Source organism: Penaeus vannamei, chromosome 8 (genome assembly GCF_042767895.1).
Source record: "Penaeus vannamei isolate JL-2024 chromosome 8, ASM4276789v1, whole genome shotgun sequence".
In the NCBI taxonomy this organism is placed as follows: Eukaryota; Metazoa; Arthropoda; class Malacostraca; order Decapoda; family Penaeidae; genus Penaeus; species Penaeus vannamei.
The window spans coordinates 8,764,972-8,779,971 of NC_091556.1; the positions used below are offsets into that span (position 1 = coordinate 8,764,972).

General features: G+C 34.1%; 2 protein-coding genes across 3 annotated transcripts in view; one reads left to right on the forward strand and one right to left on the reverse strand.

Annotated features, from left to right (window-relative positions):
• Positions 1-7,910, forward strand: part of LOC113802661 (transcriptional repressor protein YY1-like) — a 14,538-nt gene extending 6,628 nt beyond the window's left edge. The window contains exons 2-5 of the mRNA XM_027353268.2: positions 3,308-3,492; positions 3,728-3,886; positions 4,158-4,327; positions 4,939-7,910. Of these exons, the coding sequence (XP_027209069.2) occupies positions 3,308-3,492; positions 3,728-3,886; positions 4,158-4,327; positions 4,939-5,065 (641 nt within the window). The 3' untranslated portion in view covers positions 5,066-7,910. The remainder of the gene's footprint in view (positions 1-3,307; positions 3,493-3,727; positions 3,887-4,157; positions 4,328-4,938) is intronic.
• Positions 7,911-14,199: 6,289 nt separating this feature from the next.
• Positions 14,200-15,000, reverse strand: part of zetaCOP (COPI coat complex subunit zeta) — a 19,442-nt gene continuing 18,641 nt past the window's right edge. For both annotated transcript variants that reach the window (XM_070124300.1, XM_070124298.1), the window contains one exon: positions 14,200-14,797. In XM_070124300.1, the coding sequence (XP_069980401.1) occupies positions 14,750-14,797 (48 nt within the window). In that variant the 3' untranslated portion in view covers positions 14,200-14,749. The remainder of the gene's footprint in view (positions 14,798-15,000) is intronic.

Below are 15,000 nucleotides of genomic sequence, written 5' to 3' on the forward strand. Positions count from 1 at the left end.
GTATTTCTTGTTTTTTTTTTCTGGCTTATTTATATATGTACTTTTCATTTATTTTGCTTTATTTGTTTCCATTTTCATTTCCATTTATTTAGTCTTTTTTCTATTTCTGTTATATTTGTTTGGTGAAAGCAGTAATGATTATGTGATAAAAATGATAATTATAATGTGTAATGAGAATATTAATGATATGTAATTATAACTTCTGTGAAAATGATCATGCTTAGTATTTTTATTGTAATTAATTTTGTTGTAATTGTTATATTTATCAGCATTAATATGATATTAATTATGTTGTTGATGATGATAATTATCATCATCATTATTACTACTACTACTTCTACTACAAATTGTTATTAGTGATTATTGTTATTATTATTATTAGGATCATCATCATCACTGTTATTGTTACTGTTGCTATATAGTTATTGTAATTAGGTTTACTGTTTCTACTAGGTATCATCATCATTGTTATTACTATTATCACTGTTATTATTGTTTTTATTCTTATTATTATCATTGTCGTTATTATTATTTTTATCATTAATATTATTATTATTATTATTATTGTTGTTGTTGTTAGTATTGTTAGTATTAGTAGTATTGTTATTGTTATTATTATTAATGTTGTTATTATTATTATTATTATTATTATTATTATTATTATTATTATTATTATTATTATGATTATTATTGTTGTTGTTGTTATAGTTATGGTTATAGTTGTTAATATTATTGTTATTATTATTATTATATTTACTATTACTATTATCATCATCTTCATAATATTGTTTTCATTTTAATGTTATTATTGTTGTTGTTGTTATTTATTATTATTATTATTATTATTATTATTATTATTATTCCTATTATTACTACTATTACTATTATTACTACTATTATTATTACTATTATTGTTATTATTATTATTATTATTATTATTATTATTATTATTATTATTATTATTATTATTATAATCATAATATTTTTTCTGTTTAATGTTGTTATTATTATTGTAACTATTATCAATATTAACCCTAAGTTGCCGGGCATGGCATGTATGTACATGCCATGTGCATTGTGTGTTGAATTTAGTAGTTGTTTTTACATACAGATGGCTCCACAAGTACCAAGTCACTAATGAGCCGATTACACGAACTACCTGTCTCACCTATTTACCCTTTTCCATGATTTTCGATAATATTTTCTAGTACTTATTACTGCTGTTAGTTATATCGGTAACAATACAATAATTATAATATTTACAACAATATTAAGAGTCAATATTGCTGGCATTAGTAAAAAAAAAAAGTTTCCTACTTTTTCAAGGAAAAGTGAGGTTGCCAGATCTACTAATTTATGCCTTTGTGGCTAAGCATTGGCAGAGCCATCTCTGTGCAGAAACATTTAACCAAACAATGCCAAAGGGAATGCATCATCTTCCCATCGACATTGGGTTGATGATGATGATGATGATGATGATGATGATGATGATGATGATGATGATGATGATGATGATGATGATGATGATGATGATGATGATGATGATGATGATGATGTTGTTGTTGTTGTTGTTGCCTCCTCCAAAGAGGTTTTTGGATTTTGGTTAGTTTCTTCGTCTTTTTGCTTTTTTGTTCGTAAGCAGTTTACTAAAAAAGTTATTAACTAATTTTTAAAATTAGAATTTTTAAAAGTTATGAACTCATTTTTATGGGTCTTAGTCTAACTTAGATGCCATTAAATTTTGGTGAGTATCCGGATATTATTTGTTTGTTAGCAGGATAACTCAAAAAGTGTGGCTTAACCTAACTTAGATGCCATTATATTACGGTAGTGACACGGATCATGATGTGGATCCAGGAATTTTTCATTGCATCTGTAACCCTATTGATTGGCGGAGATATGCGGCCTCTGAGTGCTTCTAGTTGTTATTATTTTTATTGTTATTGTGATTAAGATTGGGATTATGATAATAACTATAGATATGAGAACAATGATGATGATGATGTGATCCTATTCATGTTGTTCGTATTTTTGTTTGTGTTCTTGTTGATTGTTGATTCACATTGATGTTCTTGTTCTTGTTATTATTTTTTGTATTATTGTTATATAATGAATGTTACTGATAATAATGTTTATATTGATATTACTTTTGATAGTTATTATAATTATTAAAATGATTGTAATTCTTGTTATTGTTATTGTTACTGTTGTAGTTATCATCATTGTTATGGTATTTGTTTTTATGAGTATAATGCTATAATCTTTATATTTATTATAATTGTTGGTATTAATAGTTTTATTGTTTACTCTTTATCATTATGAGTATATTTTTATTATTTTTATTGTTATTTTTATCATTATTGATATTATTATTGATATTAATATGCTGCTGCTGCTGCTGCTAATGATGATTATTTTTGTTATTATTGTTATTATTATCATTGTTATAGTTAGGTGTAATTATAATTAAACATGGTATTATATATTAGATTATAATTATAATTATTACAATTGACAATTATGATTATTACAGTTGATAATTATGATTATTACAATTGATAATTATGATTATTACAATTGATAATTATGATTATTACAATTGATAATTATGATTGTTACAATTGATAATTATGATTGTTTTATATATGATTATTATTGTTTGATTATTCTTTTTTACTGTTATCATTATTATAATTATTTTTTATTATTTTTTTATAACTACTATTTCTAGTTATTATTGCTCATGTTATAATTTTTGTTATTTTTAATATTTAGTGTTTATTATAATGATTATTTTTATTATTTGTTGTAATTATTATTGTTGTTATTATTATTATTATTATTGTTGTTATTATTATTATTGTCATTGTTAATGCTGTTGTTATTATTTGTTTTATTTATTTATTATTATTATTTTTTTTTTTTGTATGGGCAAGCAGAAAGTCATGAATATAAAGACATTGAAATATTATATCTCCAAAGCAAAACATTATAAATAAACATGATAACACGAGTAAAACGGCTACATTCATATCGAGAGGAATTTATAAATAACAAATAAAAATTCATTTGTAATTACAGTATTAGCACATCTCTTCACAAAATATTGTTTCCTAAACTCATTTGTAGTTACAGTCTTAAGCACATCTTTTGCAAAATATTGTTTTCTAAACTCATTTGTAATTACAATATCAGCACATCTTTTCATAAAATATTCTTTCCTAAATTCATTTGTAAATACAGTTTTAGCACATCTTTTCCTTTTCGCAGAACATTGTTTCCTTAACGTTCTTTCCTCTGATTTCAGATGACCTCAGTAACCCAGAACCAGATCCAGATTACACAGAGTACATGGCAGGCTCAAATAAGAAGCTAGCGGGTATACCCGGCGTTGACCTCTCGGACCCCAAACAACTTGCCGAATTTGCGAAGATAAAGCCAAAGAAATCTAGTAGCGATGACATTGCAAGAACTATTGCCTGTCCGCATAAGGTGTGTATTTTCTACGGTTTTTGTGGAGGTCTTGAAGCTTGTGTTTTCGTGTGATTATTCATTCAGTCAGTGACAATTGTTCTGAGTTCTTTTTAGTGCTCTAGCTAATTGAATATTATGTATATCTATCAATATCTGTTTTTTTATCTACATCTATCTATCTGGCTACCTGTCTAATGTATGTATATATATTTATATATGGTGTGTACATCCTTATTCATTTTTTATGTTACAGGGTTGCAACAAAATGTTTCGTGATAATTCAGCAATGCGTAAACATCTACATACACATGGTCCAAGAGTACATGTATGTGCGGAGTGTGGGAAAGCCTTTGTGGAATCTTCTAAACTTAAAAGACATCAGCTGGTGCACACAGGAGAGAAACCGTTTCAGGTAATCATGAGATGTAAGATATGAATGTTTGTTTTGACAAATATAGGAAAATGCATGAATGAGAATGAATGATTAAAATAGATGTTTTGTTCTTTGAAGTTCTTCTCATTTATACCTTTTTCTAGAAGAATTTTCTTGATTCTGATTATGTAATGATTTATTGGAGTAAGTAAGAATAGTTAATCTTACTGATTTGCTTTCATCAGGTTACCAATTCATTAACTATGATCATTGTTTACATATGAGAAAACCTTAATTCCGCCTCTTTCAGTGTACTTTTGAGGGATGCGGCAAGAGATTCTCTCTGGATTTCAATCTACGAACACATGTACGGATTCATACGGGAGATAGGCCGTATGTTTGTCCATTTGATGGCTGTAATAAGAAATTTGCTCAGAGTACTAATCTCAAGTCACACATCCTCACCCATGCCAAAGCAAAGTAAGTGTGTTAGAAGGCATAGCTCCTTTTTTTATTTCATGTTTGATATGAAATGGGTAGTCTGTGGAAGGGGAGGAACTTGGGAATAACTAGCTTTAAACCCTAGAAGGCCAGTGGCATATGCAGGTACTTGAAGCACCACTACCACTTAAAGTAGTTATGTATTCTAATGCAGTATAAGCACTTGAATATTGACTGGCAGTGGCAACTAGTCACTCATTTTGGCTGGCAGTTAGGGGGTATTCGAGAAAAATGCATTATTGTAAGTCTTTTAAATGGTACATTTGGTCTACGACCAAGGATAGAAGAGGAAAAGATGGTATTACATAAACATGATTCGCTAAAATGACATGAGAGGATAAGTATGTAATATCCATGTACCTTTCCACAACACAGTATAGACAGATATCAAGAAGACAGCCAGTAAAGAGGAAGTCAGAAGAGGATTAGGTATTAATAAAAAAAGTATTTGTTTGAGGAAGAAATAGTTTGTTTTCAATAGTTTGAGTCATTATATGAAGTATAGTTTAATTTTAACTGCTATTTAGTATTACATAAAAAAAATAATAATAATAAAAAAAAAATAAAAAAAATTCTTGGATCTGTTTCAGAAATAATATGCGAGGAGCACCAAGTACAACACCCCAGTATGAAACAGATTACAACTCGACGCAACAGTATGTTCAGGTGGAGATGCCGTCGCCAGATGACCAACAGTTTGTTATCTATTCAAGCTAAATATTATCCAAGTTTTAGTGGTATTGACTAGAGACAAAATGTTTGGTGTTACACCAGTGTATTTTTTATGCCAATAACATTTCCTGGAGTTGCCGGTGGTTGCAGACTAGAAAACATACCATACCTATTTAGGTGTACATTTTGAACATGTGGAAAGAGATGTTATATTTAAGAAGTGCTTTATGATGAGATGTGTATGATATACGTAATTGGAGACAACTCATTCTTCACAATGAGAGTGATTTAATAAAGAATTAACCAAGATATGGATACTTTAATTTCGACTGATTTCTACTTCAGTGGCAGAAGAATGGTATAAGGAGTGAACTGGAATGGGAAACATCATGTAAACATCTGGTATAAAGCATGAGGTTTTTAGGCTGTCTAAAGTGTTGTCCAAGGCAGGTAACATGTAAATAGCATCCCTTCTTGTCATCCTACCTCTTCTCTTTCTTCTCTTTGTGTCTTATTGTTTCTTTTGTGCATAATCAGTCAGGAAAAGTTATTTGATATTTGTTATTTTTATTGTGATTTCTAGGAAGATATATAGGACTTCAATTGCCTTTACCAAAGGTTTGTGTAAATCTTTGATGCGATCCTCTAGGTTGAAAGGCAGTGACCAATTATTATAAAGGATACATGTATTTGTCAGGAATAAGAGAGAGAGTGAATCTACATGAATGTCATTTTGTGTTTGTAATTGTATTTACCTGGACCTGCACATGCACAAAACAGACATACATGTTTGCACATAATTGGTTATAACTTTGTTGGAGTAAGAGATTTTATTAGTCTACCAAAAAACAAATCAAATGAAGAGAAAATCTTTTACTTTCATCCATTAAACTGTGAGAGATCTCTTAACTATAACCTAAAGTGTGTTGCTTTAGATCATATAAAGTTTCAGAATTTATTTCATTATGTTATGATTATAAATAGTTGTTTCTTAATACTGCTTTTTTATATTTTATTCCTGATGTTACTATTAGTACTATTACTATTACATTTTTGCTCATGCTATTTAATTCACCGTTATTAGCAATATTATTATACTGGTAAATTATATATATTTGTTTTTGCCAGAATGAATGATCTTAGCAATTTGAAGTAAGACATTTGACAGAAAATTAGTTGTGTATTATATATTTCAGGCAAAATAGGCCATTTTCTTAGAAGTTTTCAGTTACCTCACAGGCTCAGTCCTGAGAAAACAAGGAGCTTTAATTGAGAGGAAAGGTTTTATAATTCATCAAAGCAGTATAAAGAAATATACCTTTGGCATTGGTGTTTCAATTTATGGGAGCTCTTCTGTAGGTCAGGCAGCAATGCATAAGAAAATGGCTTAAATCTTTTGATTTAAGTAATATTGTGTGTATGTATTTCTGTATGTGGGATAAATGGCAAAATGTGGCAGTCGTCAAAAATTGTTGTCTGTGGCTTAGTTTTTCTTGAACTATTTGCAGTCTTTATTAAGAAAAAAAAAAATTTAGTCTGAATTGAGAATTTAAGGAATTGTCTATTGTTTTGACTGTAAAGCTAGTAGAAAAGAAAAACAGACTTATAAATTTAAAGTAAATTTACAGTCTTGCTCATTTTCTTCATCTGATACATACCTTTGGGGCCTGTAAGGAAAAAAGAAATTTCTTTAGAATGACTGATTTGACAGCTACTTCTATTTTACTTATGAAACAGCTATTCAAAATATCTGTAGGTATGCAGGTAAGATAACATTTTTTTTTGTTATTTGTTATCTTGATGGTAATCAGTCATGTGAACCAAAAAATTGAACAGGAAAATATTGAAACTAACTTCTGTTAGCAGAGCAGCAAATGGTATAATTGCATTTAGGTGTTTTATGCACAATGGTTTGTATCTATGAACTTTAGTTAGGTTTTTTTATTCTTTTTGAATTGTTATTTTTGTTACTTTTGTGTACTGAGGAGCTAGGAGGATATGCAAATGTACCCAGAATATTTGGTGTGTAGTAACTTAAACTTGAGTAAAACTGTGTTATACTGAGAGGAGTGTATGTAGTTAAGTTTGCTAACTGTAAAGATCTCACTATATTTATTTTATCAAAACAGAGTGCTTTGAAGTATGTATCTTGTCTCAAACAAATATATGACAAATGAAGTGGTTCTCAGACGATGCCATCATTGCCTGTACTAACAGTATTTTGATGCTAATACAACAAGGAGGAAGGTAACAGTACAATTATCAGTTAAGTTGTGTAGGAAAGGAATATTGATTATGTGAAGTGATTAATAATTTTTGTTACTAAACCAGGTCAAATGTCATCTTCAATAATTTATTGATATCTAGGCAATTTTGTCCTACAGAGGTCATTAGGACAAATCTGTTTTTTATGATTCTGTGAATCAGAACAGATTTTAAGGAAAAATATATTTTTAAGTCTAAGAAACAAAGTAACAAATATTCAGAGGGAGGTTTAAAGATTGTATCATTCTAAGCTGATGACAACATAAGTACTTCTTTGACTTTGAAGAATCAGCTTTTTATGGCTGGTTTACTGGAAAACTTAAGAATTGTTTTATAATTCTGAGCAATCAAATTGCATCCTCTAGAGTAATATTGTGAGTTTAATGCAGTCTGTAAATTGTATTGAAATTTGAATTTAGAGACTGTATTCTTTTTTCATAATACTAATTTTATTAGGGCTTTGGTTTAGGTAACCCATGTCTAGCAAAGTCCAATGGATTTGCTTTTCTCTGAAGCTCCTAAATATTGCTTGTTAATATTAGGTAAATACCGTATATTAGAAAATGTGATAAGATTTGTATGTATGGAATTCATTACAATAATGAATATTAGTCAGTTAATAAAATATCTTTCATTCTGCCTGGTTTTGTAAGTAGTCAAAATTTTCATCTTTCTTTTTTCAAAGCTGTCCATCGATTCCATTTTTGAACATCAAATACTGACGTTATAAAGTCACATTATATGCAGGGTATTTACAGAACTTTTGTGTGACTTTTATTTCCACAATGTCTGATGGCCAGAGCTTTAGTTTTTTTAAAGATCAGATTTTTTTTTTTTTTTTTATTATTCATATAAATATTTCTATTTTCTAAGTATCAAGTAAAATAAACCCAACTGTAGTAGATTTAGCCTTTAACCCCTTAGTGATGGGTACGGCTATGGATGTTATGACGTAATGATGTATAATGTGTATACACTTCATAAATCACTCTAGCGAGCATGCGGGTGGGCTGGCTGTACACAGCACACACCCTGCCAGAAATGCTAGACTTTAGTAATAATTATTTCAGAAAATTCTGGCACCATCCTGATTGGGTTAATTTTTTACTTGCAGAGTTGGGATTTAGCTAATTCTCTTCAGAAAAACAGTGACTAGGGGTTGTCTATGGCACTTTTATTTTGAACTTTTCATGTGGAAAAAAAGAAAAAAGCACAGGCAAGCACTAGTCACTGCTCGTTTTCTGAAGAAAGGGAACCATACCCCATCTTCAATAATAATAATAATAGAAATAATAATAATAATAATTAAAATATTGGCTAAAGTAAAAATTTGGTGAATGAGACCTTTACATTTGAATGTTCCATTCATATTGGTCTCGTAATTATTTTATGTGAAAATGCTCCGTTGTCTATAATTTGGTGTAAATTTTTATATGGTGAGCTCGTCTTATGATATGAGCACAAAGTTATTTTAGACATCCTTGGCAACCAGGCTAAGTGTGTTTAGATGTGGTTATCAACCAAGTTGGAATGACACAAGGATTCATCCCTCAGTTTTATAAGTGGTTTTAAACATATTTTTACAATTTTGTAGTAACATTATTATTATTATTATTATTTATTAATTAATAAAAAAAAGGCATCGAAAGTTCCTTTTCCAATGAAAGTGAGTTTAGGAAGCTATATCAAGGATAAGTTACAATATATGCAGAATCAATTATATGAGGGCATTCTTGGAGACCAAAAGTTCAACAATGCCTGGAGGTGATGGTTCCTATAAGAATTTCAAGATTCTAGTCGTAATTTTCTATATGGACAATAAATGGGCAATCTGTGGCCTCATATAAAATGGACCTGTAACTTATATCACACCTTAAAGGAGACTGCAGTTTGTTCTCTGTCCAAAATAATGAAAAACACTTTTTCACCAAATCAGGAACTCATGAAAATGTACTTCAAATACAGTATTTAAAAATTACTATAATTCTTTTAAAAGTAAGAAATCCCAGAAGAAAACATTTTATTTGTTAGAAAAAAACAAAAACAAAACAATCCCTTGCTTCTTGTTGTCGTGGGGGGGCTTAGGAGACGGAGACTGAGATCCAATGTAGGGATCTCCAGTCTAGGGCCTCAGCCCTCGATTCAACTAATTTTGCATGGTCTTTTCCCCCTCCAGGTTTTTGTTTCTGTCCCTTCTACTGTCTACTTCCTAAGGTGTAAGAGCCGTGCTGAAAGGATGAAAGGCTGACCTTGTGCCAGTCCTGAATGGCCTGTGGGAACCATGGGCATGGTACTCCCGATTTAGTTGTCTAGCCCTTACCCCCGTACAGGGCTCTGGGGGGTGGACTGCTTATTTCCCTTTACATAATCAATACTTCCCATGGCCAGTAATGAAGATGTAATTGCCCCTTATTAGGGGCAATGAGGCTTGCCCCACTGGCTCCCCGACCCCAGGCTCTCCTTTGACCACGACTCCGAACACTGGAACTACTACCCACTCCTCAATGCCTACTAGTGCATTACCCACCCATGCAGAGACTCAATCTCCAGAAGACATCCCTTCCCTCCCAACTTCCTCAAATTCATCAACTCTACCCCTACAACCTTCTTCATCAAACACCCCAACCTCCCTTATTACTACCTTACAGCCTTATTCTCCATCTCTCTGTAATACTACTCCCCTCAACAACACTCCCGCTTCCACACGCCCCCGTCCCTGCAGAACCTCGTCCAACTCTTAATACTTGTACCGGAACTGTCTCTATCTCCCCAGCAAATTTCCCAGTCGATACCAAAGATTGTTCAGATTGTGGAGAAGACTTGCTCGGCTGCCTCAAAGACTAGGATGTGATATCAGTACATTGCTACTCCATTCATCCTTGAGGTCATCGAAAGAAACCTACTAACACTGCTAAAATTACTTTCAATACACATGACCTTCCCAAACCGGTCATAACAGATCAAACTGCCTTGCACATGTGCAAACTGCGGCAGCCCCCATAATGTATTTTATAGAGGCTGTCCCACTTACAAGTTTGAGTCTGAGGTAGCAGTTCTCGGATACAAAAATGGTCTCACTCTACGTGAAGCCAGACAGGAAACACGCCAACAAGGATTCTCTTATACTCCTTACTCCAGTAATGTCACTCTCTCTGCCCCTCCCCCTCCACCTCAAGATGTTCCTACATCCTCCCCTATACCTACCTACTTCCCCACTTCAACTTCTACATTCAACCTCCCCCAGTCAAATTCTTTTGCCACTCTAAATCCAGACACCCCAGTCTCAACCACAGCTCCATTCTCAACTACAGCCCCAACACCATCCCCTCTCCCTCCCCGCACTACCTGCAGTAGACAGACGAAACGTTCCACCCCTTCTTCCCCAACCGCACACTCACCTACACCTACCTTTACCTTTACTCCTCAGACACCAGTCTCCTCTTCCCCCCCTCATAAGAAAACCTTTGTCCCACAAAACTCTCTAACAAAGTCCACTGCAGAAACTATGGAAGACATTCAAAGCTATATGCTTGAGAGACAAAATTCCATAACTCATGCTCCCTCCACACCTGAAGTGAATGCTGATATCCATACCCCTCCTACTCATATTCCCCCTACACCCCTTCCTCCTCCTCCCTCTCAACACAACCTAACCCCCTCAATTCCGTCCACCACCGATATCCATCCTCCTGAAATCCATCCCCCTCTTCCTCATAGCACCCCTACACCCCTTCCTCCTAATCCATCCCAAGAAAACACATCCCTTTCAACTCCAACATCCATCCTCCTACCACTAATATTCCCCCCACACCACTTCCTCCTACTCCCTCCCAACACAACCCATCCCCTTCAACTCCAACTATACGCACATTCTCCCTCCCTCCATCCCCTCTATCCTTTCCACTCCCACCCAGATACACACGGGAATCACTCATGTCACAACTCCCCCAAGCTCCTTCCCCCCCAGATTCCCCAACACTTATCTTTCACTCATAAAACAACTAAGATATAGCTCTCCTACACTAGAATATTCACGGTTTTCGTTCTCTCAGACCAGACCTACGTCATATCCTTGCTTCTTATAACATGTTCTCCTTCCTCAGATGCATAAATGTCCTTCACTTGATCTAATTCCCTTACCTAAACCACCATAACCCTTTCCCTCATCAACACCCTTACCCATCTTCAACTTTCCAACATTACTCTAGATAGTTGACGCATAGCAACTATCACCTGACATCAACCTTTACTATACTGTCCTATAGTGCTATATGACCTTAGATGTCTAGCACATTTATTTCGCTTTTAACCATTAACCAGTAACCATTGTCAAAGAATGTTTATGCTTAGACTACTTTTATCCTGGCAGGTAATGAGCAGGGAAGACAGCTCCGTTGAACCAAATGAATCTTACAATTTTCGTTGTGTGACAGTTCTTCGAGTAATATAAATACACCTTTGGTTTCAGGATCAGAGAAGTCACATGCTGTTCAAGAACTCCCACATTATGTCCCCCCCCAATCCCTTGCCTGTTGTTGTTGTGGAGGGGCTTAGGAAACGGATCTCCCCTGCTTAGGGCCTCAGCCTTCGACTCAACTAATTTTGCATGGTCTTTTCTCCCTTTAGCTCTTTCATTTCCGTCCTTTCTCCAACCCCTTCTACTATCTACTTCCTAAGGTGTAAGAGCTGTGCTGAAAGGGTGAAAGGTTGACTTTGTGCTAGTTCTGACTGGCCTGAGGGGATCATGGGCACATTATCCCCATTTTGTTGTTTAGTCCTTACCCCTTAAGGGGACCCTGAGAGGTGGACTGTTCCTTTCCCCAACATAGTCAAGGCTTCCCATGGCCAGTAATGAAGATTTAATACCCATATTAGAGGCAATGAGGCTTGCCCCTTCATCAAGGCTCTCCTTTGACCACGACTCTACAACTACTACCCACTCCTCAATGCCTACTAGTGCATTATCCACTCAAGTTGAGACTCCTATTCTCCCAACTTTCTCAACTTCATCAAATCTACCCCTACAGCTTCTTCAACAATCACCTCATCTTCCCTTATTACTACCTTACAGCCTTATTCTCCATCTCTCCGTAATATTATCCCTCTCAACAATACTCGCTCTTCCACGTGTCCCTGCCTTTCTACCACCCACAACTCTACCAATATCTTAAATACTCTACGTAGCCCAGCCAAATGGGACCGATTTTTCGTGATCCCCCTATAGCTCCTTACTCAGGCAACACTTCTCTTTCAACAATGTCTCCAAGAGCAAGTGGGCAGAGTCCCTTTCCGTAACCAACCTGATCGTTCCAGTTACATCTGAAACTGAAGCTATAGAGTAATCAAATCTAACTGATTTCTCTGGCAATCCCATTCCTGCAAAACCTTGTCCAACTCTTAATACTTGTACTGGAACTGTCTCTATCTTCCCAGCAAGCTGCTCTATGGATATCAATTGGTCAGACTGTGGAAAGTACTTACTTGGCAGCCTCAAAGACCACGATGTAATATCAGTACATTGCTACTCCATTCCTCCTAGAGGTCATTGAAAGAAACCCACCAACATTGCCAAAATTACTTTCTGTATACATGACCTTCCCTTTCGTATCTATTGTTGGACAGTCCCTCCCTGTTCGACCATACCAACCTCCTCTCCGTCAATGTCAAAACTGTGGGTGCTCTGGACATCCTGGCAAACACAGCTGTTCCATAGACCACTGCCCCCCGTTTGCTCAACCCGGTCGTAACCAATCAAACTGCCCTGCACAAACCCGCACATGGATTATAAGTTCAAGAGTTACAAGTTCAAGTCTGAGGTACCAACTCTGATACAAAAATGGTCTCACTTTACTTGAAACCAGACAGGAAGCACGTCGACGAGGTTTCTCTCATACTCCCTACTCTAGTAATGTTGCTCACTCTGCACCTCTCCCTCCACCCCAAGATGTTCCTACACCCTCCCCTATACCTAATTACTTACAAAGGAAAGGGTAATTGTATCAGCGGTAAGAGCCATGGTCAAAGGCAGGGGTCGGGAAACCAGAGAAATCAAATTTAGATAGGCTCGTTGATAAAGGGGGAAGCCTTAGTGGTAAATGGTTAATGGATGAAACAAATAAATGTGCGAGACATCAAAGGTCATAAAGTACTAGGTTAAAGTATTATGGCAAAAAGGTTAAAAAAGAGAACAATTAGGGTAGAATGTGTTAGATGTTAGATGGTTATAGTGATAGCAGAGTATGGTAGTGGAAAGGGTAAAGAGGGGGGAGCAAATGAAGTAAAGCAGAAATTAGTAAATGAGGAAAGGGGTAAATGCCACTAATAAGGATACAAAATCATTACTATTGGCCATGGTGAGCCTGAAATCTGAAGAGAAACAGTAGGAGTGGAGAGATTGCTGATTCCCACTGATGATGATAAAACTGCAATAGTCTGAGGAAGCATTTATTCAGGTGGAAGTGTATTGTTCAAGTTTTTTTTTTTTTTTTTTTTTTTTTTTTTTTTACATATTTGACATCTTTACTCAAGTATGGAATAGCAAGATTTCAGATTTTTATAAATTTAATTCTTTAATTTGCTATGTAAAGTTTCCATCTAAATCTTCAAGGATGAGCCACAAGATACTTACCATTTGCAAAACTGACAGTGTAATGTTACTATAAAATTGTAGCAATGTTTAAAATGGAATTTTATAGGGAGATGTGGCCCCATGCTTAACCTGACAATTTGAATGTCTTTATACATATAAGGTATTGTGCCTTCTTCCCTTGAGGTCTATTTAACAGACAGACAAGGCAATTTTGCTCACTTTAGCTCTTGGTTCTGATATTTTCACCTTTTGTTCATCCTAGAGCTACTTTAACATCCTGTTTACACTACAGTTAAACAACTACATGGTAAAAATAACAATGTAATTTTGTAGAAAATTTTACTTGATAGATTTTATAAACATCCTGCTAAAACATGGTTTCACTGGTTCATTTTTATTATACTAAGGTGTTCGATTTATGTCAATACAAATACTTTCTGTAAACAAGGTTCTTGCACAACATGAAATAGTATTTCCTACAAGTAAAATTTAATGTTTGAATCTACAATTTTTAAGACAGTACTGTATCTACATGATTCCTATTATATTTCTACTTTATTTAAAACTTCATGTAGTGAGAAAGAAGGAAAATCAGACTAAAATTACATTCATAAAGAAAATAAATACAATGCATAAAAATTATAATGTCACATCTTTCTTAAATGTCTCTATATGCCTTTTCCTTCTACCTTCATGAAAGTGAAATCAACAAAAACACATTCTTCAAATAACAACATAACTCCTTATAAAGAATATATCCACATAGAACACCCCGTAAAACTATAAATCAAAATAACCAGACAAAAGGAATTACTTAAATATACACATTCACATCAATGTGGTTCTCTTCAACTTTTCCTCTGGCGGTCTCTTCATCACTTGAGCAGCGACCACTTTAGCTGTTCACGGGCAGACTGAAGAACCTGTACAAGAAAAAAGAGAGGTAGTTCAATCATCCTCACCACATGAATAGAAGACTTATCACTCACATATTACGGTCAAACATGTAACTGAAGTAGTGGCAAATCTTTACGATCCTTGCAAATATATATTTAGAATATCAACTCGACAAATATAGCATTTAGGCAGATAGCTTGAGTGTGTTAATGGTGCAAAACGACAAGGG